Genomic DNA, 25,968 nt, shown 5'->3' with positions numbered 1-25,968 from the left:
GTATTATTCAAAATAATGTAAAACAGAAATAATAGGTTGGTGAGTGGAAACTTGCTGAGTGAGACTGATGCTGTAGATCAGGATTCATGATTAATCTGAAACAAATTGATTGGCTTAAACTAAACTTGTAAAAGAAAAAAAAAACAAAGCCATTATCTATAACCAGGCTTCCACATTTTATTATATTTTCAATTCAAATAGGCTTAATCAAAATCTGGTGTTGCACATCTTGGCATGATAAATAGAACACAAAGCAGCTATGTACTGTGCCCCAGATTATGATAATGTACATCTATGCAAGAAAGGTCTATGAAATTACAAAACAAACAAAAATGTTTAAATGCGTGTTTTACCGATGTAGGAGCCGCGGGGGGGTAACTTGAGTCAATGATCAGTTCAAGTCCTGAATTTTATAGCTCTTTTTCCATAACAAGCGTGGCTTTACCAGTCAGTGACTGCTAATACCATAGAGAGGTAAACACAAGGAGCAACCATCTAGTTATTTTGCAGATTTCAAAATTTGCATGCTGTTTTGTCACACAGAAAAAAGAATATGCTTTGTGTATCATGTTCTTAGCATCATGAAGCACTTGTCGAGTTGTCATCCGACACACATGATGCCACATCTAAACACAGTGCATCAGTAATAATGACAGCTGCATCTTTAAGGTTGTTCTTAATTAAAACAATGGCCATTCTTAGTGTTCCTCTTTGTTTTGTACATATACCTGTTCAAGTGTTACAAGCAGACTCCATATTTCTCTGGACTGAAGCCATTTAGAGAGAAACATCCACCATAAAGAGAAAAAAAGGAGTATTATTAAAGCACAATCCATCAGATCAGAAATGAGATGCTTTGAAACTGTTTTGGGGCACGGCCGTGACTTACGTTCACCTGTTCCACTGATTCTTAAGCTTCCTTTTGCACAGCTTTTGGGGTGTGAAGGCTGTGTGTGAATGTATTAGAAATCAGCCTCGCCCTAAATAAACATGATAATAAACCTAACATTGTGATAAAGCTCTGAAATATTTCAAGACAACACTCTCCGGCATGGCATATTTAAACAAAACTTGTGGCTTGTGAGAGGATAAAGGAAACCTGGAGACAATATTTAATATAAGAGCGCAAGCTTCTCTGAGAGAATCTCTGTGCTTGTCACCACACGCTTAAGTTATTAAACACAGAGAGTCTATTCTTCACAGGAGGCACATGTTACAAGATGCTGATAGCTAGAGTCCAACGTGAGTGGGTAGAGGCATAATTTAACATTTCAGAGAAGCGTAATGTTGCATACATAGTCTATTTTTAGGCATTTCCCCTCTCCTGATCTATTTCACCTAACATTCATGTCGTCCAAAGAGAGGTTTATATTGCCGTTTCATCCTCATTCTCATTTCAGACTAAAAGAAACAACCTTCTATAATCAGCAGGCATCGAGGTCCAAGAATAAAGTCTTTCATGTCACGCTTCAAACTAAAATTCTCTTTATTTATTATTAATATTCTTTTTTGGCTCTTGATAAAGACGCATGTGTGAAATAAAATAAAATAAAATAAAGCTAAAAACAGAGGGCCTGTTTGTGAGCCTTTAATAGTCACTGAAGTAGCCAGGGATGTGCGTCGATGCATTGTTGATTTCATCTTTATGTAGTTTTTGTTTCAGTGCCAGTCCTTGAAAGACTAAAAGAAAATCAGTTGGTGTCCATGTGGTCGTCCGGGGTCTCTGAAGCTCCGCCTAGTGATGCGGAGGGGGTGGATTTGGACGGTGTGTCTGCGTCTCTACGTTGGTAAAAAAGCACGTAGGCTGCTTTAGTCTGTGGAGAACAAAAAGAGACAATTTTGAGTCAGTGTGCAAACCGCAAATCGCCAATTCCTTTATGGGACGACAATGTCTCTTTGAGATTCATTAACCAAAGGAATGCTTTATGAGTCTGAAAAGGATGGCAAAGTATATATATTTTAATAAAAGGGAAAGAGTAGAAGTTTAAAGAGTCTCACCACAATCTGATCCTCAGTAGCAGCAGACACACTGCTGTCGTCAAAGTAATACCATTTTCCATCCATCTTGTTCTTGCCGTATGCCGTGTCTGCAAGATGAATGAAACGTATTGCTCAACCGCTGAACTTGCGTAATCCAAAACAAACTGAATAAATGATCGTTTCCAGGCAGCAATACAATGACAAATATGTAAATGATCAACTCGGTGTTAAAGTTTCTGTAGAAATCTGTCAAACATGAGATAGCTGAGTTGAAAGGAATAAGTGATAAAGGGCAAATAAAGGGCTGCTGACACAACCTGTGAGTTGGCCAGTTATGTATCGATATGATTGTAAAAGAAAGAATAAAAAGATAAAGGACAATAGATAGCATGTGACTTCACTAAAAGGGAATTACAGAGTTATGAAATAATGGGAGACAAGCAGTGAGAGTGACTTACAGTGGCCTCCACCCATTCCGCCATAATGGTTGGAAACAGCAATGAGGTCATAGACATATGGGTCAGCTTTGGGGTCGCAAACAAACTCTGACATGTTCAAGTCCCTGTGTAAGAAAGTTAACATTCATTTAAAAACATGAAGATATTAAAATTCCAGAAGTTTAAGTAAAAAAAAAAATGTGCATGCTTTCATAAACAGAAAGCGTGTCAGTTGGAATTCATTATTTTATACACTTTTTTTTTTATCAATACATCCATGTACTAGAACTAGACTACCAGTACTGTCTACTCCATTTACCACAATGAACAATGGATGGGTTTGTCTGTCCAGGCAAGCATGACTCAGCTTCCCAGAAACTGACACCTGATGCAATGCACCTGAATTCTGTGCACTCTTTCCAGCTTCCTGTTCAGTGAGATGACCAAGAGCCAAATGGGATGAATGCCAAATGCTCAAGGCAAATATCATGGCGAGAAAAACAAGTTGCCCAAAAGTGTGATATTGTTCGTATCTGAAGTGTCAATATTCTGTATGCAATGAATGTATGTTACTGTATAACTAAAATGAACTTATAATGAAAAAAAAAAAAATGTACTAATGCAAATGTTCACCTGAAGTCAGATGCCATCCCGAAACTGGCCTAAGACAATGAAAACCTATTTCTGTGTGGGTAAGGAGAGAATTTGGCACCATCTGGTGGGAAATTAACAGAAGCGCTTTACATGAAGAGGGCACACACTGGAGTCGTAATTTAAGGGACAAATCCCAGTGGCGTCATGCCCATTCAAAGTGTACGTGCCCCCTCAGATTTTTCCTCCCTGATAATTTTTTTGTCACAACTTTATTCCTACTATGCTCCATAATTACCAGAGCCTATAACGACTCAAATGTATGTATGGTGTCTGTGTATATCAAATCAAGAGCGCTACGTGCGTAGCTAATTGGCTAACGTTACTGCCTGCCATACAAAGCCAATAAGCCATAGTAGGTTAAATGTACAAGTTACAAGTTACTAGCTTTACTGTTAGCTCATAAATTACTCTTTACAAGTTCATTATTTAAAATATAACAATGAGCAGTGTAACTACAGTATTTCAATGATTTTACTAAAGTAATGTTACATATTACATTTGATTTGATTACTTTTTTTACATTTCTGTCAAATATTAACAGATAAACGGGGTAGTGTTGACTTTATTCAGCACTGAAATCTGTCAAACTTCTTTCAAAGTCCTTCATCACATATTAATATTAAAATAACTTAATTTCAGAGAAGTCAGACCTCAGCACCTTTATGTACCTTTAATGTAAAATCGTTCTTAGGTCACATACAAATTTAAAATCATAACATAAAAACTGCAATGGTACTGTTTTTAAAATCATGTGTTGTAGGCCTAAGTGTACAGTGTGTGTGTAAACATGCTTTAATGAAGTAGACTTCAAAACCTTTTGAATTTGATCTTACAGTTCTTTCATCAACCTGTCTTTTACTTAAACTTACAAAATAGATACGTTAACTTAGTCCTCAGATAGAGGAGGGTTTCTGCTAGCTCCGTTAAGGTATTTCTGTCCCTCCCAAACTGCATTGAAAGGGTATGTTTAGCAGCCAGAATTTTAAAATTTTCAGAACGTCGAAGATTGTGCCCCCCCTAGAATTTTGGCTTGCATGTCGCCCCTGACAAATCCCATGCTCTTTTCGAGAATGATTACACGCTTTAAGGTGATGTCTGTAAGAATGACAGTCCAATGCAGTCCAAATTTTAAAAAATCAGAGATGCTCTTGTTCATAGAGATTTTTAGATGGATACCGAGGCTTTTTAGGTTGTGTGGAATCTGCCATCTCTGACCAGTTTGTTTGCTCATTTCCAATACACTGTGGTTCCTGCCACCTGACATCCTGGGGTGTCGAAATACTATTGGGTGAACAGGCAGTGGACGAGATCACACTGACCAAAACAAAACCCGACTGACAACACAGAACGTGTAAAATAATAAGTAAAATAACTGGCTGTAGAAATGTTTTTCAGAGAAACGAGTATGTGAACAGCATGTTTCCTAAATATCTGCAAACATATTATGGTATTTTTATGCTTTAGTAGAGTAAAAAAGTTACATAAAGAACCTTTAAGCTATTATATAATTTAGAATGAACACCATTAAGAGTAGTTAAATAAATAAACATCCATCACTTAATTGATCCATCCATCCATCATGATTGTCATCTGCAGCTGTAGTCTCACAAGTGATTTACCTAATTGGAAAGTCCACGACCGTGTCGAGCTTGTCTCTCCAGCAGCGGTTGTAAGAGAAACGCTTCAGATGGACAACCAGAATGCGTGGGAGAGACCACAGGTCAAACTTCTTTGTGGCCTGCTGGTGTTTCTTACACGTGGGGCAGTACCTATAGAGCAGCACAGCAAACATATACATCAATACAACTGCACTAAATGTGGTTAAACTTTGGTAACACACTTAACCTTGGAAAGCAGGGGCTCCTCACCAGGGGTCATGTTCTCCTAGGGTCTCCATTGTAGTAAAGAGCTCGATGCATTCTCGTAAAGCTACTGTGGTCTTCTTCTTCTGAGCATGTAGCATACTCTCATGTTTATCATAGGCCTGGGGAGAGACTTTAATGTCACATTAATGTCCAAGGACACTTAGGTAGCTAAAAGGAAAGATGGCCGACTAGTCCATTTTTGTGAGGATTATGACAAGAAATCTTTGACCAGATGACCACTGTCACATCTTACTAGATGTCAAATACACAGGACTTGCTCAACATAGATTAATCAACTAGTCATTTAAACACCACATCAACTAGCCGATTTGAGCATGAAAAAGATCTGCAAAGTTGCAAAGCACAAAGTCCACTCTTAAGAGAGTTATTCTCTATATCAGCAGCACTGTTTCTATTGCACACCCCTAATGCAAAGTATTAATTTTGATTTCTTTGGGTCTTAAAAAGACTAACATTTTACTTTAAAAAGTGTGCAGAAACGTTAAAGTCGCCACAAACAGCTCACGAGTAACTTTTAAGTAACTTTAAGTTCTTTTCGTGGATTATATCGCTTTAGCGGGAAAAAACACGCAAAATTGTGTCAAAATTTCAGTCTTGGTTAGTAAACTCGTAAACAGTCGGTTACGTCATAAATAAGCATAAAACGAATGTGACAGTGTGACAGCCAGTGTGATGAAAACAGTTATGGATCTGTGCAATAGCTCTAAAACTGACAGCAGCCATGTGTGTCTGTCCTTAATGTTGTTGTCAAAACAACAAAAGAAATCAGAATTAATAACCTATGTATTTGATTTAGTCAGGACTAATTTTGTCAAGACTATCAGATTTATTTGACATTGGATTACTTAAACACTATTCAGAAATACTACAGAAAATGAATAGTGTTCGGGCTGGTATCGTAACAAAAAACTTGAAATATCGTGATATCATTTTGAGGTTATATCACCCACCCCTAACGGCTAGTGACAGCAGCGACACTCCACCTGTCACTCAAGTGACCATGGCCTTAATTATGCAGAACTTTCAGGCTTAATATATTTAAAACGGATGAGTTATAAAACAATTCACCTCCCTCACAGTTGTCATGAAGGGCAAAATTAGCTATATAGAACAACACCACTTTTTGCACCAGGCTGTAAAATTAAGTAAGGCATTTTAACATAGGGGGGGGGCAGCCAATCAATTGGAGTTAAAGTCACTTCCGTGTTTCAAGAGAGGAAGGTTGCCGCTTGGTTGAAACTCACGGTTATGGTCATGACTGTTTCCCGAAACTTTATTGTAGCAAACTAGTCGTTGAACCACGTTGGTTAATGATGTCACGCTTCTGGTGGAGTAATAACTAATTTTAATTAATCTGTTTGAGATCAAATTAATGGTAGTTAATGTTTTGCTATAAATTACAGACATGGCATCTGAGCGCTATATCTAATTTTTCTCAGTTATTTTGCTTTATTTCCTTTATTTTTTTATTTCCTCGTTCTTACGTACTAGAGCAGCGTTTCCCAAACGGGGTGCCTTCTGGCGAGAGCAGGGGTGCCGTGTAAAAACTCCATTAAACATTTTTAAATTGCTAAAATGTGTAAAAAAAAAAAAAAAAATGTGTCAATCTCGCATCGTCGGAAGCGTCTAATAACAATAAATAATGCACACAAATTTATAATAAAAAATGCAAATCATAAGTTTTCTGCGTTCGTTGAATTGCGGGGCTTCCTCATGATTTCATTCTCGTGCTTCATTCCCAGCGTCCACACATAAAGCTGCCTCTTTTTCATGGCTTGTTGCGCTTACGGTCAAATACACACGAAACATTGTCACAACGTCCGTCTTGCCGCATATTCACAAACACATCGGTTATGTCCGTGCTGCTGTCAACGGTAACGCGTGCGATTCATGTTTTTCAGTTTTACGCTTTAAAAAATATTTAAACACAATTAACGCAGCATCCGGTTTTTTTTCTGTCATCCTTTGGCTAGCCTTACATTATATAATCACGTTCTTATTCATGCAAATGCTTTTAAACCATGCAACCGCGAAAAGACAAAAGAGAACGCTGTCTGTGAATGTCCTGCTGACACAGGACGACGCGCATCACGTGCCAGAATCGACTTCTCTTTCGTGCTTGAACGAATAAAAACACACAGTTATGTCAAAATGTCCGTTTTGTTGAGTATCCTCATGAGAGCAGTCTTAAATTAGTTAAAATCTTAAATAGAGTTGTGAGAAGATGTGACGCGTGTGAGATAAAAAAGTGCAGCAGTGACAACAGAATCAAAGAACAGGTAACAGAGAAAATTACTCACTGCTCTTGACTAAAGAACGCTTGTAGCTTTAATAAGGATTCATCTATATTTAATTTATTATTTATGCAGTGAAGACTGTAAAGTGTTTGATAACTTTATTCAATTTCTGTGTATTTCCTGACATCAGTAGCAGTATTGGTTTCAGTGATACTGGGCTTCATTCATAAAAAAGATGCCATTAAACAATTATTTAAAATATACTGTCTTTATGTTGTTTATACATTAATTTGGAGATTAACTGTGAAATTATTACATTATAAAATATATTAAAAACAAGCTATCTTGTGCAATTATAACAAAATTATCCCAATATAAAAACACAAATAGGCCTACACTGAGTGAGCAAACATTTAGGTGAGATTTGCAATGGTAATTGAGCAATGTTTTGCTGAATTATGAATAAAAGCCTTAATAAATATGTCATCATGTAAAGTGATCTCTGCAGAAGAAATTAATGATTTCCTAGACTTTAAATGGATGGACAAAAAAATTGATAATATTAAAAAATATTTATATGACAGTAGGCCTATATACGGCAGTTATTCCCTGTGGTATTGAAAATCAATACATTTCAAGGTATAGTATCAAAGTAGTATCGTGACAACACTAGTGTTCGGTGCCACAAATTTTTTAAAATTTTCAAAGGGTGCCTCGACTGAAAAAAGTTTGGGAAACACTGTACTAGAGCACCTTCGCACATGCGCACTCATCAAAAACGACGCTTTGAATCTCTTTACAAACTAAAATAACGTAATTACATTTGTATGCATTCGAAATAAAAGATACAGATTGTACTGAATGTCAGCTTGCTTATTTGGCTCAAGATAAGGATTTATTGAGTCCACATGTCATGCAAACAAGAAACTACGCTCCTAACCACAGGTTGAGTGCTGTCGATCAAACCACAAAACTTTGCGATGCTGTTTGCGAATGTACATTGGAACGATGGTTTCAGGAAACACTGACTCGTTGAACTATGCTGATAACAACGAAACTTGCCACCATAGTTGGCTAACGATGCTTTTGGGAAGTCCACCCCAGAGCGTTACTGACAGACTGGGAAGAATAATGAGTTTTTTGAACATTCAAGCATGAAATCCTGTTCTAGCAGACCCCAAAAACAAAATCACACATTTTGTTTTAAAGCATAATAGGTTATTTAAATTGCAATATTGAACAATATTACTATTTAGATTTTTATCAAATAAATGCAGCCTTGGTGAGCATAAAAGAAATCTTACTGACCCCGAACATTTAAAAAGTTGTGAAGTTTTGAACAGTTAGTGGAATGGAGATCATTACCTCAGCTTCCTGGTCATCGTAACATAGTTTCTTCGTGTCTGAGTCCCAATCAATGGCTACTGTTGAGTGAGCTGAAGAAAGGCATATCTATCAGTTTTGACTTAAGGATATAATGCAAGTGATCCAAAAGAGTTCACAGACAAAAATGTTTCACATTTAATAATTTACCCGATTAATTTTTTGTATGAAATGTAAAAAATGTGATAGTTACTTGTGAGCTTTAGGAGATTGCCATCAAACGGGAGAGAACTGATGTTGGCTGTGCCGTAGGAATTGACCATGCTGAAAGAAAAGAGTTTTGGCCGAGAAGTAAAAGATTTTCCACCGCTACTATTGGGCCCATTCTCTGGTTCAGAATCCTCCTCTCCCTCCACAGTGTCTGAGTGGCTGTTTTCTGGTTCTGGACTCTCCTGGTGGTCCATGGCTTCCTCATCGCCTAAAACACATGCATACAACAAAATCAGACCTGTGTCAGATGTCTGGCGGGATAAAAAAAAAAATCAAATCTAAAATGGATAACTATGAATACAGCATTTGGGAGCTCTATAACAAGTTGGAGTGTCCTACCATCACAGACTCCATTGGGGCCGTTGCTGGAGTGGTTGCTGCTGTTGGATCCAGCGCTGCAGGAAGCTCCATCTGAAACTGGGCTGCTGCAGCTACTCAGCCCTGTGCTGTGAGTGGACACTGAAGCCAGGCATTCTGGTGATTGGCTGCTGCTAGATGATGTGGCTGAGGCAGATGCTCGGCTGTCTGTAATGGTTCCCTGTGAACGTTTAACGTAACGCCTAAAACAAAAGAGAATAAAATGTCAACCAAGTGTGAAATGACAGAATCAGTGTAACATTAGAATAGACCAATAAAGCAGAATACCAACCCGATCCTCTCCAGCACGCGCTCATAGAGCGTATCCACGGTGAGGTTGTGGCGCGGGACGGTTATGAGGAGAGGCTGGCCAAAGAGCAGTGTGCCTGAAGAGCCTCCACTGTGCTTAGCATGCCTCTCTCTGAAGTACACTGGCAGGTTCATCCTCTCACTATCTTCCTCTAACACCTCATAACTAAACCACAAAGACACAATCAGTGAAAGACCACTAACTAAAACATACGCAGCTAAACTGGCAAAACCTACAGTATGTAATACAACTCAAAAGAAAAAACATAAGCATTCAAAAGTTTAGGGTCATTAAGATTTTTTTAATCAGCAAGTAAGATGTTATAAAAACATCCAAAAAAACACCATCTCTAATAAATGCTGTTCTTTTGAAATTAATGGCTGCTGAAAATTCAGCTTTGCCATCACAATAATAAATTACATTTTAAAATGTATTCAATTAAAAAATAAAGTTATGTAAAACGAATAAAATTTCAACAATATTACGGTTCTTACTTTATTTATGATCAAATAAATGCAGCCTTGGTGAGCATAAGAGACTTAACATTGAAAATCTTACCGATCCCAAACTTTTGAACAGTATTGGTTAGGGATACTCCGATCGATCGGCATCGGCCGATATTCACATTTTATGACTCGATCCGTATTCACTAAAATTGGCCGATCTCACAAACCGATCACAATTTGATTACGTCAAAACGTGAGAAGGTGCATGATGCGTGGGGACTTAAATGATTTGGCAGTCATGTCATCACCGTTGTGAAATTACTTTGATGTGTCGAGAAACAATGAAAAAAAATAGCTATTTGCCATGTATGTTTCAAAGGAATTTCATGTGGAGGAGCGTTGTCCTTTAAGACATTATCTTAATTTCATAATGTCCTTAAGCAGAACAATATTGCTGGCCATGAACTGAGAAAGTGCGCGTCCGGTGTGCTTCACGCGGCGCGGCGCAGAGCTACGCTTCTCGTCCGTGTGCGACCCCCTTAAACCCAATCTGCAGAATGTTTAGCCATCAACCTTTTTACCCATCTCCGTGTCCATCACTCTGCGGATTACGCTATTTTACAGAGAGTAAATTGCGATTATTTTACTAGTCACGGAATGGGAAATGTGACTAACCTGTTAACAGCGGGTTTCTGTTTTCATATTTTTAAATAAAGGGTGATGATCAAATACTCTGTTTTCTTTGCTCGTCTTATTTTCGTATTTGCACTTGTTTTGTTTTGTTCAAATCTGCATGACTTGCACCGGCGCAACAATAGGTTTAAGAGCTTTTCAGTTATTCAGGCAATATTCAGACAGTGTTTCGCTCCAGTTTGAAACCAGATATACTTCACATGCTTGTCTTACTTCACAAAAAATTGCATTAAAATATTGAGAACACAAGAAGTAAAAATGCAAAAAAAGAAAAATTAAATAAACAAAGTAAAAATTAATTTGACATTTTTTCCCCCATGGTTTCTATAGATATCGCGATATATCGATATCGGGAATTACTTAGGCCACGATAACCGTGGTGTGAAAAATCTAACATCATGACAGCCCTAGTTTCTACACGTTCTCAGGTCTGTGAGGCAAAGTATCTTATACGCTGAGTTTCGGTTCATTTATGAGACGCGCTCCAGTTCACGCACGGGCGCCTCCGTATCCTATATTGTCTGCTATATTTCGCTTCTTATTTATTAAATCCAGCCAATTGGTTGATGAAACATTGATTGAAATTAAGATACAATTTTTACAAAACAAAATTCACTTTAAAAAATGGCTTTCTACAAAACAAAACTTAATTAAGTGGTCAAAATCATGTCTGACTCACTCCAAATGTCTCCTGTCTTATGATCCTATCTTACCTTATCTCATGCGGTTCCCTTTTCATATAATCACCATAGATGAAATAAAAAGAACATTATATTATATAAAACAAATATGAAATATTTACGTTTTTAAGATATATTTAAATGTCAGAGCACTCCGCTTTTCTCGTGTGTGGCCTATACATGCATGTGTGCGAGCATAACGGGGAGGGGTGCGATTTTCGAATAATAATCAAATAATACCAAGCCATCTTTGAATATTATTTTTGCTTGAAATGCCCATCCCTTCTAATGAGTAGCATCAAACTACTCCAATTTGTTCTTTAAGGAGTTTAAATTATTTATTTATTTAATTTTTGTCCTGCTCAGACTTGTATTGGACAAGGTTTAAGTTACATCAGACTTCTCTATTTTAGGTGATTACATGTTTATGTTGTCCTCCAAAGTTTACTATTGGACAATGTTTAATTTAACCTTGTGGGCTGCATGAGACTGCTCCATTTTGTTTGTATTTATCTCTGTCCTATATTAAGTATATTAAGCATCGGTATCGGGATCGGTATCGGCCGATCACCATGACAAGAAATCGGCTATCGGTATCGGCTGCAAAAATCCTGATCGGAGCATCCCTAGTATTGGTAAGTTGAATTTAAGAGATGGCTTACACAAAAATGTCATCCTTCTCCATTATTTGATTGAGACCATCATCCCGTTTGTAGATTTTGTGGAATCTGTGATTGTAAACATCTGCCACAACCATCTAGAAGAGTCAAAGCAGGAATACTAAGTCTCAGACTGTCCACTATAACTTTAAGCCAATGTTATGAAGACACAGGTAGAAATTTTTCATCCAAAAAGTGAAAACAGCCATGATTTACTCAACCTCATTTTGCCTCAAATTCATATGACTTTTTTTTTTAAATAAAACGCAAAATGAAATGCTCGTTTCCAATTAAATGCAAGAATACAGTGACCTAGTCCTCTCAAACTCCAAAAGAAAAAAGACCCTAAAATGAACATGCTTTATTTCAAGAAAGCTATATGGGTTTGGTACAGCAGACCAATTTTTCTATTTTTGAGAGAACTATCTCTTTAAGAATCATAAATAATGGAAAGGTAATTGTTAGGCTGAAATGCTAGGAACAGAAAAAGTCTTACATTCTCTGAAGGAAGTCCAGATAGCCTTGCCAAAGCACTGCACAGGTCTGCTACAACACCCATTTTGGGCACCACTACACGGTACTGGAAGATAACAAATGGATCTTTTAGCTCACATCTTGAACCAAAACCTGTGCCTGAGCGTTTTCAGGAAAACGAGTCTTACTTGCATGGGTCTGAACTGGGGGTCAGTGCGGACCAGGAACACCTCCATAGTGCGATCCTTTTTCATGGGCAGGGGCAGCGTGAGGTAGCAGAAGGGGTCAAAGGTAACGGAAACTTTGGAGCATTCTGGGCAGACCAGCGTAGATTTGAACAAGCCATGAAAGATGTCCACGATAATGGAATCATTCCGCAACCGGTGATTCGCCCATGCTTCCTTAGCTACAATCTACAGACAAATGAGATACCCACAAGTCAAGCAACATTCTTCAGTTTAAGGGCCTTCATGTTACATCCCGTTTTTACAGCATCAAATAACTAACTAAAACCACTTGAACATATATCTGCGTGATTAGACCTTAAAAAATGGCAAAACATCTTTTAAAAAATTATTTTAAGTGTTAAGTGCTGGATTTAGTTTGTCTCGTCACATTCGATTACATGGTGAGGGTGGGGTTTATGGCCTATAATGCAGCCAGCCACCAGGGGCCATCAAAATGCTTTGGCTACACTTTTCAGGACTTGTGCAGCATTATAGTTTTATCCTGGTTGTTTTGACTACTTCTGAATTAGTTTTTTTAACTAAAATGCATTTCTTCTTGTGGTTTACACATGATGTGAGGTTTACCTCATCAGGCCGTCCCTCAGCATCTCTCAGGGCCAGGTAAGGCTTCTTCTTAACACGGTTAAGGTCCTCATGAAGGCCGTCTAGCAGAAAGGCCAGCAGCTCCTGAGAGTCTTGTTGCTGGTACCCTGAGAACTGCGGGGCAAACCGACCCACCTGGGTCTGAACAGAGAGATTCAGATTGTTTTATTTAGTGCCATGTCACCATCCAAGGCTATTTCATGGCAAAAATTCAATTACAAAAATACAGATATCATAAAAAAATACAATAAAACCAAACAAACAAAAATAGCAAGTAATATTTTACAAGATTTTTTTTAATTAATATATGATAAAAAATCCAAAATCTTTTCAGGCATAATCTTACTAAATAAGTCCTGAACAGAGAGAGGAGAAACTTGTGTGTTGGAAATGTAAATTGACTTCCAGAGTAACTTATCAAACACAGATACACTCACTTTAAAAGTGCGTGGAGCCACGTAACTGCTCCGACTAAGCCACTTCTGTTTGACCAGATCTGCATAGGCCTCTGCAATCTCCCCTCGCATCCCTAATGGATTTTCCCGGTTGATCTCAGCTTCATACCGGTCCTCCAGGAAATATTCCGTCAAAGGGGGAGTATTGCTCAGGCACTGGAATTAAAATGAAAATTGTCTATCAAGGAATAAGGGTTTGGCTGGTTAGCAGGATCAAGCTAACTGCTAGATGTCATAACTACACCATCTGGGCCCATCTTTTTCTACCAACAGGCATCAGCTGAAACAAGTGCCCATGAGCAAAGAAAGCAAATTTCACATTTCAAAACATGCAATGCATATGCACTTGAGTACCTGGAGGGCAGAGTTCATGAAGCAGGTGTTGCCCAGGTTGCTCAGACCACAGAGGCCTGGTTGAGCGGCAGATTCTCTGTAACTGTAAGAGGAGCTGTAGGAGTTATAACTTCCCAATCTGCAACAGATATGGTGGGTTAGTAAAGACATTCACTGAGTTAACAGCACAATTTAAACCTATTTAGACCACCACAATCGGTCAAATGCTGAATACAGGAAACCTGAAACCTTGTTTCAGTTCCCTGTTTAAATTCTCTCATTAAGGAACTAAAATAACTGTGGAGTAATTTGAAATAGTTTTATGTTATATAATGTTCAAGCTGACCTGTTACCAGAAGTGCTGTTGTTCAGCATGTAGCCAGAGTTGCTATTGCTATCCCCATTTGTTATTGTAGAGGATATGGTAGCAGATGAGTTTGAAGAGAGTTTTGGGGAGGTTGTATAATTCCGAGAGGTGGAAGTACTGGACCTAAGCATAAATCAAAGAATTCTGTTTGGGTTATTCAAAGCAATTTTAGAATAACGAATTACTGGCAAGACAAAGTAACTGATTTAAAACAAAACTTCCAATAATTAACTGATAAAACTACTCCAGTTCTGAAACTAGCAGCTTTTTAACATTAAGCTGCTTAAGTGTGAGAACAACCTAAACTTGCATGTACATACTTGGAATGACAGGTCTGTCTGGGCCATGTGCCATCCTCATTCTTCTTCTCTATAACAAGCACCTGAGGAACAGATGAGATTGATGTCAATTCATGAACCCTCTGAAAATGTCAATCAGCCTCAAACCAACCACAACTGGAATGGAATAAAGCGCAATGGTTTACCTGCCCCTGAAAAAGCCCTGCGTCCTGTACAGTGCTGTCAAGCTTGTTAAGTTGTTCATAAGTGTTACTCATATATTTATTCCAAAGACGAGTTTCCTTTTCAGATGGGATGTCGAATAAAGTCCTCATTACCTTCTCAATAGTATCTAGACACACACAAAAAAAAAATTTAATGTACAGACAATTTTTGAGCAATTTTGAGCTGGAACTGAAAGGAAAACCACATGCAGAGCTGCTTATAATAGCTGTAAACAATTCAAATGAATGAACAGTTTTAGTTTTCATTAACTGTGATAATGGATCAAATCAGTGATGCAAATATTACTGAGGAGGAAAACGGATATTTTCTTATTAATCTCATACCTATAGTGTCTGCTTTGCTGAAATGGCGGGTGACAACTTTTTCCATGTTGTCATTTTCACATAAGTTCAGCTCAAGCAAATACACTTCCACTTTACAGTGCTTCACAAACATTCCATGTTCAACAACCTGGAAAACACGTTTTCAAAAACAATTAAAGACATAGCAATAGAAAAGCATTCAAAGCATTTCAATCTGCATCTCAACTCAACATACCTTAATTAAATCATTAACTGTTTCAATGCAATTACCACATGAAAATAATAACCATGTAACCCTGCCTGTGTTTATTTACCCATGTCTGATATACATGAGTGATTAAGGCATCAAAAAGGACAATAAAAAACAAAGAGACTACCACAATCTGAAAAAGATGAAATTTTAAATAGCAAGCAAATTTTTTAATTAATCCTACATTATGAGCATCACAAATAAAGAAAGAGATAAAGCAACAGAGCAAAACAAAGAAATAGGGGGAACCTTTCTGATGATGGGTTTCTGACCCTCCAGACAGCCATACCAGCTGACCAGCTTATTCCAGGCCTCTGTAGGCACTAAAACATAGTCTAACTCATCTATGAGATGCTCTTTCAACGTCTGGGACTCGTGATCTATGATACAGAGAGAAAAAGGGGAAATCGTTAGAAAAACACGTTAGAACCCTTTAACACACCACACTGTACTATCAAACAGAATAAGCCAGGCTAGGCTCAGAAAATAGTGGTGAAATGTACCTCCTTCAATAAAATACAAAGGATAGATTTTGGAAAATGTACTTGTCGCTTTGGAAGGAGATTTCAAGCTTCAAAAAGAATGAAAAGCACCAATAAAAATACCTACACAAATATATTCCAAGTCTTCCAAAGTCACATGATAGCTTTGGGTGATAAACATCAATTTAAGTAATTAGTCAATGACAATCTTCCCCTCCACTGTGCTGTTAACTCAAGAAATGTGTCAGTATGTTTGAGTATAACTGAGTCAGTGAACTAAACTCACGAATCAGATCAATCTGATTCATGAAGATATGAATTATCTGGTTAATAGTGATTTATGGAAGAGAAAGGAAACACATTTCCTTTGGTGTTCTGCTGAAGAAATAAAGTTGAGTTTGGGATGACATTAGGGTCAAAACTTAACCCTTTCACACGTAAGTTTAAAATATTCTAACTGACCCCCCAGCGTGAGTTTTTCAAGGTGACCGTTATTTAGAACTTGTCACTTTAATGTTTCCATGGTGACACGTCATTGCTTGTCACGTGACACAGCGCAACCACAACACAGCGCTGAATGAATGATGATCTGCTTTTATGTCATTTTCCCTTTTATATTAAAAATATTTACAAATGTATTAGCTATAGCATGAAACACTGATATTCCGATTGTCAAATATGTGCAAGTGGATGTGTTTTGATGTTTAAACACCTTTATAGCGATCGCGTTAGTTGAGCTGTATGCGCGATGGGCGGCGCCATGTTAGTTTGTTTCACAGTTCAAAGAATCGGATCTGTTGGATTTACACGTCAATTCCTCCACTTCTCACGAAATGCATGAAAGTAAGTGGCCGGTGAACTGGGAGAAGAATAGGGTCAAATGTAAAGCTACTTATACAATGTGTATCTGATATGAATAAAACGTGTCATCTTATTATAATGTAAAGGATTATTATTGCCGCTTCCATAGACATCAGTGTGTATTTTACAAACTCAAAATCATTTTTTTGCTAGTACTTTTGTGTATTTAAATGTCTGAAATAAACATTATGTGGTTGAAAACACTCAATAGTTGTGATATATGACAGCACTGAGTGGGTCCTTCTCTGGCTCAGCACCAGCAAACTCGCGAAAGCACGTTTGAATTTAGCAGTTGATCACGTGATGCACTGACCGTTCTAATCACACCGGTGTGATCGTACGCTCCAGGGACCAGCCAAGACTGATCACACCGATGTGATCGAACGTGTGAAAGGGTTAAAGAATAACATTTTGGGGTGAACTATCCCTTTAAGACTGAAATGTCAAAACTACATACTCTGTAAGCAGGGGTGGACTGGCCATCTGGAGCCCTGGGAGTTTTCCCAGCGGTTTTAGTTTACGATTTCATTTTATTCCCCACAATTTCATTTAAAAAAAATATTGTTACATTTATGCATTTGTAAACAGTATGGGTAAATGCTACTTCAGATGCAGCTTCTGTGCCACTTCTGAAGTGCAAAGATGGATTTTGTCTGATTGGTAACAACCCTATAATGTCTTGTTATTCTAATTCCATGCATTTATTTGTTATTCATTTATTAATTTTAAGAAGCACAAATCATTTTATTTTTGTTAAATTTAAATATAATTTATATTTATTTATTGTTATACATTTAAGTTAAGTACAGGGCTCAACACTAAGGATTTTTTTCTACTTGCGAGGTTGGGCCAGTGGTTCAAATATTTTACTTGCCCTGACAAAGTTTTCACTGGCCCCACCACAAAAAAAAAAAAGATAAATAAAATGAAATAGGCCTAGTTATTGTTTTAGTTGTTTTTGATCCACGTAACCTTAATAAATAAGGTTATGACACCAAAAACTACTAACCTAATTCGTATACATTGTAAATATTGTTACAGTCAGTAATAAAATAAGAACAAGTAGTCAAATTACGAGCGATAGCACAAATAATTACAACAGAAAAAACATATACAAATGAAATAAACAGTTTTTTGCAGGTTTTTCATGTAGGTCTCAACTAGATTTTCAGGTAGGGTACAGAAATAGCAATCAAATGTATAATATCACTGCATAATCTTTACTGTATAAACAGATTAACCCTTATTACAGTTATTTGGTCAAGAGCAACGAGAGATTTTTTTATGTCTTATGTTTGATTAAAGGTATAGCGGAGGATTTTCTTTTTCCGGGTGGGTAGCCTATACTATTGGTCCACCTAAGTGTCAATCATTCTACGTTGTCCCTATGTAGTTTTCGCTTTCTAAGCATGCGCACTTTCAGGTGTATTATGTGTGATGAGTTACGGTTTCATCTATTCCTTTGAAAATGGCTGAGGGTCGAAAGAGAAAAAATGTATACGAAGTGTATGAAAAGAAGAGAAAGGCCGCAGAATATAGAAACAAGACCAGAGTGATTTTGGGTGAATATTTCACACGCTGGCGTGCGCTAAAAGCACAGCTTGGGCTTCCACTGATGCCGCAGTCGAGAAGATTCTACTAGACAGGTAAAGTTTGTCATGCTATTTGGAGAAATCCATTTAAAATCACTGCTAGTAAAAGTTAATGTAAGCTATGATTAGCGATGCTAGCCCTGGCACAAGTCATGCACCACGTAGACACGGTAAACATCTCAATTTGTCTAAAGTAGCCTTATGACCAAATGGTAAATGGTATCACGCTGAAATGTTCTAAAACCTTGTGTGTTCATTTTCGATAATTACAATGTGTTCACCATAGTATTTATTGCAACAAGCTACTTCTCCATTGCATATCATGTCTTGAGTCCTCGGTCACTCAACACGTTTAATAGGCGTTCCCTCTCGGGAGCAAATAGAGTGTTGCGCATATGTGCATTTTTAAAAAAATTGGAGAGGGCGGGTCTTCTCTAAAATTCGGAAAGATCCTCCGCTATACCTTTAACATATAAAAACAGACAGAAGCAAGAATATTAGGATGCTGTCACTTTAAGAGCTGCACGGATCCAGTATATGGTTACAAAATCACACGTTAATGTTTAACTGGCTGTGTTTAAATTTATACTTGATAAGACAGGCAATTTGACAATTTTGTGCGAATATATCTGTGCAAGCTCAGGAAGACGTGAAAGATTATTCGCGTTCTGAGACGCAGCGTTCTGGGCACGTGCTTTGGATGTGTGTTGCTCCGCACAAAACTTTTCAAAAAAGCGCGAGTACCAAACTGAGACGTGGGTACTTTCGCATCTACGTGCACTTGAATATTTAAATTGTTAAAATGTGGTAAGTGGTGTTAAAAATTGCTCTGCGCAAAATGAGCAGTTGTGTTATGTTTGGTGTGTTGCGGACCGGGTACCGTGGGCCGCTCTGTGCCAGAAATTCCAGAGCCACTTTTTAGTCCCAGTCCAGCACTGTCTGTAAGCACCTTAAAATTAAATTACCCACACAGCTTTGAATCAGATATTCACATATATAATGGAGTAAACATTCATATTTTTAAAAGCTGATAAAAATGTCTCCAGTATTATAACAACAAAACTAAAAAAGAACGTTTTAGTGCTGGCAAAATAAATCCATTTTTCACAACAACTATCTATGTGAGTGTGGCAAAGCAAAGATAGGCACAACACTCAACATTCATTACCTGAAAAGAGTCCAGAGTTGTCAATGGGTCCCGGGTACAGATTGTGCTCTCCAACATTGTACAAATCCCAGCTGTCAAAGCCTACATATTTCTTCCACTGTTTGAACCACCGACTGTCAATCAAATACCTAAACAAGTAGAACAATAGAATGAGATCTGTAAAAGTCAGGCGAAAAAGGACAATAAACGTGTTTGTCTCCTAAAATGTAAGGCCTAGGCCCAAACTGATTGCAAAGCAAATATCTATTGTGTTGTTACACATCTACCAATATAGAGCAGTCAATAAGGATATTCAATAAGGTCAATACGGTCTGTCTTAATCTCATCCAAAGTAGGAACTTGTTCCTCTACATAAGCTTGTTAGCACTTGATTCCACTCCACCAAGGGACAGACATTATAATTTGATAAGAAACGTCAAAAGTCCAAATGAAAAGGGATGGGTCGCCCAATAGTCAAAATTGTAATTGCTTACTAACATATGACTTACTTCTGTGAAACAGAAAAGGAGATCTTTATTGTCGTTGTAGTGGAAAATTCATAACCATTAATTTATTGTAACAGATGGAAAGTTATGAAACTGACAGCTACTAACATCTGTTAAATTCAGTGAAAAGACTGAGCATTAGAGACAGAAAAATGGGGCAAACTAGACTTTATTTAAAAATGTTCATTAATTAATTAAACTATGAAGCTCTATCTAAAAATAGAGTAAAGTGACCTTACCTAACAACAGAAGTTACCTGCTTGATTAAATTAATTAGTTTTAGTAAAAGTATATATACTGAAAGTACTTTAAATCCTACTGAAACTTAAATGTCCATTAGAGTGAGTAACTAGTCTCTTCTTACACAGTTTTCAAAATAAAAGTGGACAGGTTATCCAAATACTTTCATATACTAACGGGTTTACAGGCTAAAAATTGTATATGCGTTTGCCATTTAAGCTCCATTAATTCCTGATGTATTTTGAGTGTGTGTTTAATATCACTGTCATAAACTCGTCTATTGGCAAACAACATTGTGAGTGACTGGGTGTTATCCAGAGGCCATGACAAAGCACTGCCTTACTGTAATACTCGTTTAGGTAGCTTAGTCTTCCCCACAACTTCACAGCGAGACGTTGGACAGTAATTTTAATCTAGTTTGACAGTTCCTCTAAAATAAGTTTGACGTCTGACAGAAAATAACACTTAACTCGGCAAAGAAACACAAACTAGCCTGGCTAACTAGCTTTGGCTAATGAAGTGCCTTACATGCCTGACGCTGTTATCAGAAAACTGATAAACAACAACGGGCTGGTTGCGTTTATTTACCAACCCTTAAACTACTAACGTGTCTGAAAACGTCTTATTATTACATAAAGGAGACATTTAATCAGAAGAACGTGGACAGTTGTGGTGAAATATAAAAGGTACGGCTGGTTAATCTGTGCTAACTAGCTACAAGACAGATTCCTCGTTTTCTATACGACATAAATAAGTTAGTATTAAGTCTTTATTATATTAAAACGCACGCTTGCTGTGTACACCTCCTTGATAATAAAGGGACCCTGCTAGTTTATGGGTGTTAGCGAAGCAGGTGGTTGTCCACAGCCCAGCTAGTGAAGGGATTTCCGGCAGCCGGTGTCTCCGTCAGTTAGGCCTGAGCTGATGCCGACAAGCGTGCCTTGATTTCGGCTTTATTTAAAACCCTCTTACCACTCGTCTCCCTTTCGAAGTGGCGTTTTCAGCAGTGTACCGATGCTCTGTTTTTGACTCTCGGTGGACGGTACTGTTGTCTGTGTGATCACCGGCTTCTCGTCAGGGTCCGAAGCGGTACCCGACTCGGGTCCGCCTCCCTCCGCCATCGTGTAGCGAGTGAACCCGCAGTAAACGCGACCGCGCTGAAGTATACAGGGGACGCGCAGCGCTAGAGGGAGCGCGCGTACCTATGCTGCCGAACTCGATTAGTAATTACATTAATGAGGTGCGGTGGATAAACATTGTAACGGCCTTCATTAAAAGTTAGGGCTCTGTAAACAGATTGATGTCCGCATCCCTGACAGCTTTTTCCTGTCAGCCGCTATAATAAGTTTTGACCGAGAGGATCTTTTTGTTACATTGTTCCTGAAATTATTTTCTATTATAATGAGCTTTAAATTTGAATGGTTGGATCTTTTCGATGCATCCGTTGAACCGGTTCACAAAACCAGTATGAACGGGATAGTTTACCCAAAAATGAAACGTTTGTCATCACTTACTCAGAGCCGCACTTAACTCACCCTCAAGTTGGTCTATCTGTATGAGTTCCTTTCAATATTTTGAACAGAAAATAAGATATTTTAAAGAATGTTTTTAACCATACAGTTGACGCACGGCAACCATTGACTTCCATTGTAGGGGGGAAAAATATGATGCCATCAACTGTCTGGTTACACATCTTCTTTTCTGTTCAATTGTCTGATTCGCATGGAAGCTTATTTCAGCCACAAAATAAAAAAGGTCTTCTTGCAATTGCAAGTTTACATCTTTATAACTCACAATCGAGTATATCATCTCACAATTCTGAGTAAAATCCAGAATAGCGCGAAAAAAATAGTTCGAATTGTTAGATAAAAAGTCGCACCTTTTTGGGCAGAAAACAAGCTTCCATATAGATTCATAAACCATACTGAAAATACGCTCTAAACTTAATTGTATAACGGCTTTATTAACATGAAAATGAAATGGAATTGGTTTTAATAAATATCATTTTATGAAAATGTTTAAAAAACGCTAAGTAAACAAATGTGAGCATTTTTAATGCAGATGCAAATTATATTTCGTCTATTGTCTTGTTTTTTAACTAAATCATAATTATATGAAGAGTGGCAGCAGTTGAATCTGAGGAATTGGAAAAAGAGTTTGGAAACATCAGCCCTAAGAGGCAGAGCAAATTGTAACTTTTCAACAAAAATAGAAGACAATAGAGGACAATAGCATGTCCTTTTCTTTGGAACATCATGCTGTAAAGAAATAGCACAATCAGACCAGAAACATAATTTTTTTAAAGTAAATGGGGTCAAATAAGACTATCTCAGCTTTAATGGTGGATCTGCTTTTCTTCAGAAAAATAAATTAAATCATAAAATAAATACAGAATACAGAACAGTGAGTCACGGTTTAGTAAAACAGGCTGTATTACAAATCTACACATCCAGTAAATGTAGTTAGGAAATTTTATTTTATAAAACCAAAGATGATTTTTAATAGAAGTCAAATAAATCTATTAAACATGCCAATAAATCTTTATCTCCAATCTTATTTAGTTTAATGGCCAAAAAAAAAAATTTTTTTACTACATATTCAGTGTATGGTGTATTATTGGCACCATAAGTAACCATCTAAAATGCTAGCAATATACTATTCATGTAACTGAACCTAAGTTAAGGACTGTTCCACTTTTAAATCACAATACTTCCTAAAACTTCCTGTTTGCCTACTTGGTCCAAAAAATCAAATGGTCCTAGTAAAACAATAACAAGGGGCTCTTAAAACAACTAAAGTTAATGAAAAGTTAAACAACAGCAATAATCATTTGGGAATGTTTGCAAGAAAACCAGGCCACATGCTACACTATGGGGTGCACTGTAATTTTTATGTTGCGTTGTATGAATGTAAGAGATAATTTAAAAAGCTTAAAGCTTTGTCACAATATGACACTTAAGTCTGATCAAAATGAATGATGGGGGAATGCTGCATGCAAATGACACAAAATGTTATATGTCTGCAATGAGCTTTATGACACTTTCTAGAAATCTGAATGGAAGCGTTGTGTCACTCCCACAACCAGTCCGACGATTCACTCTTGTATTGTCATGAGGTCCTCCAAAACATCTCAGTAGTCGACAGGCACTTAGAAGATGCCCGTTGGCAAGTCTTTGCTGAACATCCCAGACATATCCAAGTCCTTACTCATCAGATCCTCCTCAACATTCTCCAAGGCCCACTGGTGATCGGTCAACTCCAGTGCCTCCCATTCAGCCTAGGAAAAACAGAAAGTACAGAACATTTATACACATAAATCTTAAAAGAAAAAAAAATAGGAAGATTTAGTTTCCACCTTCAAAATAATATATAAAATAAACAAAAAAATAACAGATTAAATGTATTAACTTTAGAGTTCAGCTGATACCTTGAATGCCTTGTTTGTGTCAGCAGGCATTGCCATTGCAGCACCACTCATCTGTTCCTGCATGATGCGAGACTGATCTGCACCTGTTGCAAATGTATGAAAATTAATTCATATAAAGCAAAGACTTTAGATATACGAAGACAGTGCACTCATAATGGGCGACCCAAATTCCACCTTGTAAATAAAAAAAGAGACAAACACCAATTGGTAGACAACTACCCATCTGAAATGTAAGCTTTTAATGACGGAAATTGACGTTGCAAATATGGCCACCAACTTGAAAGGGACTTTGATATATACTACCATAAGTAAATGATACAAAGCTCAAAAATATGCTTATAATTCTAAAATTAATTTGAATTTTACGGCACAAATTTAAGGTAAAAGCTATTGCTACAGTACACATTTTATTAAATCGGCAAAATGCAATTTTTTACATTTTAAAACATTATTTCATTGCTGACAACTGACAAATTTTAATCAATTTTACAATATGGCATCACCGTTGGACATCAGTAAAGTTATTTACCATTGTCCTGTCCGAGAATAAGAGAATACATGCTCCTGAGACCAAAGACATTCAGGAAATACCAAGATGCTGAACTCACCCTGTGGAGGCATACAGCAAGAGGTTATTTAAAGATACAGCTTTGAATGAAATAAGAACATGAAAAACACTCAAGGTGAGAGCTCTAACCAGGAGGCATCTAGAGAGAGCAACTCAATTCCCTGCTGCAGCATCGGCTTGAAGCGGAGAGTGAGAGGGAACGGTACCTTTGCTTGGGAGAGAACAGAATTATAAATGCGCTAGGATGAATTCTTTGAGAATGGACAACAAGAAGCCATATTTGATAACAAAAACCGTATCTCTTACTTGTGACAAACCCAGAGAAGGTCCAGTTGATCCAACCACCAATAAGGATCATAGGCAGGACATTTGTCACATTGCCTTTCATCATGTCCGTCAACATGCTGGGATCTAATTGAGTAAATATCATCACATTAACCTTGTCGCTCAATCCAGACTATAATTTTATGATGACATAAAAGAATGCATAATAAAAGAATTTCAGTTTAGAACGACTCACCAGTCATTGGAGAGGGTGGGACTACCTTTCTTTTGGTTTTTTTGAAAAAGCCATCTTCTTGATTATTGAAGTAGAATTTTCTCATCAAAAAAGACTGTTTTAGTAAGAGAAAACATTTCAGTTTCAATGCTCCGGTAACGCCTCAATCAAAAGACACAAAAAGATAAGAAGGGCTCACTTGTTTGGGGATATATTTTCCATTTTCCCGTAAAACTCTGCTCCGGATGAGAACCTGGCTGTGTAGAGAACATGAAGCACAAATCTTTAATGTTCTGTAATGCGCGGTGCAAAACACATGAGGATGGATAATTAAACAGTCCAATGAAAGTTACCTGTCTGAGACCTGCTCTAACGTGAGCTTCTTGTCACTTTGTAACAGAATTGAGACATAATGGCGGATCACTCCAACCAGAAACGTAATAAATACAATAGGCAGCACAACCCAAAGGCGAATGTTGGAGTCCAGGAGGAGCTCGGGCTCAGCCATGCTTCTGTAAAGGGATGATGATGGGAAATGAGCACCCTAAAACAGACAAACAATAAGTTTAAATATAATCATCTCTTCCTCTTAAATTACCATGAATATAAAAGGACAGCACTCTGATCAGAATTTTTTTTATGATTTTTTTTTTTTTACTATGATCTTAAGTTAGTATTCGATTCTCTGTATGGCAGTATTTTGAGGATGGAGTTACATTTTACCGAACGTTTGACAATTGATTTATTCATATTCATGTCAAGCTCATACATGTGTATGATGTCTCTACCTGTTTTACCATACAAAACACACAAAAACACACAAGAGCTTCATATTGCTATTATCCACCCATTGTAACGACGAGTCAAGGGCTAGCTTGTTGCTAACAACCTTCTTTCAGGCTTAGGGAGGCGAATCGATACACATTTTATTGGCATGTACACACTAACACCGACCATATGCTGTATTTCCCACGCTACCTGTTGCGACAACTTTATCATAATGCATTTATTGTACCTGCTGTCTTATTCAAATGATGGTATATCTCAGCGAAGCCCGACAACGACTCAAGACAGGATGCGACACCATCGAGGCACTGCAGCTGCAAAGATGAGCATCCACGAACAGCTTTTCAGAATAAAAGCCATTTTCATAATTAAATTTCAAAGTCAAAGAAATAT

General features: G+C 37.5%; 2 protein-coding genes across 3 annotated transcripts; both read right to left on the bottom strand.

The window, feature by feature from the left end:
• Positions 1–157: 157 nt before the first annotated feature.
• On the bottom strand, positions 158–21,654 carry usp4 (ubiquitin specific peptidase 4 (proto-oncogene)). 2 transcript variants are annotated; one of them, XR_013192967.1, is made up of 23 exons: positions 21,268–21,654; positions 19,571–19,698; positions 15,717–15,847; positions 15,239–15,365; positions 14,876–15,021; positions 14,712–14,773; positions 14,371–14,514; positions 14,046–14,163; positions 13,674–13,847; positions 13,219–13,377; positions 12,595–12,819; positions 12,429–12,512; positions 11,936–12,030; positions 9,437–9,619; positions 9,127–9,347; positions 8,771–8,995; positions 8,560–8,630; positions 4,940–5,055; positions 4,691–4,840; positions 2,439–2,542; positions 1,999–2,087; positions 890–1,814; positions 158–767 (listed from the first exon to the last, which is right to left on the bottom strand). XR_013192967.1 is itself a non-coding variant. In XM_077198162.1 (22 exons), exons 1-22 carry the CDS (start codon positions 21,414–21,416, stop codon positions 1,692–1,694), a joined length of 3,024 nt encoding a protein of 1,007 aa, XP_077054277.1. In that variant the 5' UTR covers positions 21,417–21,654; the 3' UTR covers positions 158–1,691. The 2 variants fall into 2 exon arrangements, 1 of the variants encoding a protein (XP_077054277.1); XM_077198162.1 differs by having other exon boundaries at positions 158–1,814.
• A 1,049-nt stretch (positions 21,655–22,703) lies between these two features.
• emc3 (ER membrane protein complex subunit 3) lies at positions 22,704–25,909 on the bottom strand. Its single transcript, XM_077198153.1, has 9 exons — positions 25,805–25,909; positions 25,143–25,333; positions 24,989–25,046; positions 24,811–24,904; positions 24,597–24,701; positions 24,420–24,501; positions 24,252–24,331; positions 23,723–23,805; positions 22,704–23,572 (listed from the first exon to the last, which is right to left on the bottom strand). Exons 2-9 carry the CDS (start codon positions 25,295–25,297, stop codon positions 23,444–23,446), a joined length of 786 nt encoding a protein of 261 aa, XP_077054268.1. The 5' UTR covers positions 25,298–25,333; positions 25,805–25,909; the 3' UTR covers positions 22,704–23,443.
• Positions 25,910–25,968: the final 59 nt, after the last annotated feature.

This window comes from Siphateles boraxobius, unplaced genomic scaffold (genome assembly GCF_051911475.1).
Source record: "Siphateles boraxobius isolate OS27281-9 unplaced genomic scaffold, OSU_SipBor_1 41, whole genome shotgun sequence".
Lineage (NCBI taxonomy): Eukaryota > Metazoa > Chordata > Actinopteri > Cypriniformes > Leuciscidae > Siphateles > Siphateles boraxobius.
Note: the sequence above shows the minus strand (reverse complement) of the source record. Positions and strands in the feature narration are given on the sequence as shown.

Excerpts from the sequence above, each read along its gene's own strand:
- usp4 (XM_077198162.1), bottom strand. The coding sequence starts at position 21,416 with ATGGCGGAGGGAGGCGGACCCGAGTCGGGTACCGCTTCGGACCCTGAC. Across the intron at positions 19,699-21,267 it reads CTTCGAAAGGGAGACGAGTG|GTATTTGATTGACAGTCGGT; the intron begins GTAAGAGGGTTT and ends CTACTTGTTTAG. Across the intron at positions 13,378-13,673 it reads TGGCTCCACGCACTTTTAAA|ACCCAGGTGGGTCGGTTTGC; the intron begins GTGAGTGTATCT and ends CTCTCTGTTCAG.
- emc3 (XM_077198153.1), bottom strand. The coding sequence starts at position 25,297 with ATGGCTGAGCCCGAGCTCCTCCTGGACTCCAACATTCGCCTTTGGGTT. Across the intron at positions 25,047-25,142 it reads TTAGAGCAGGTCTCAGACAG|CCAGGTTCTCATCCGGAGCA; the intron begins GTAACTTTCATT and ends TTCTCTACACAG. Across the intron at positions 23,573-23,722 it reads ACACAAACAAGGCATTCAAG|GCTGAATGGGAGGCACTGGA; the intron begins GTATCAGCTGAA and ends TGTTTTTCCTAG.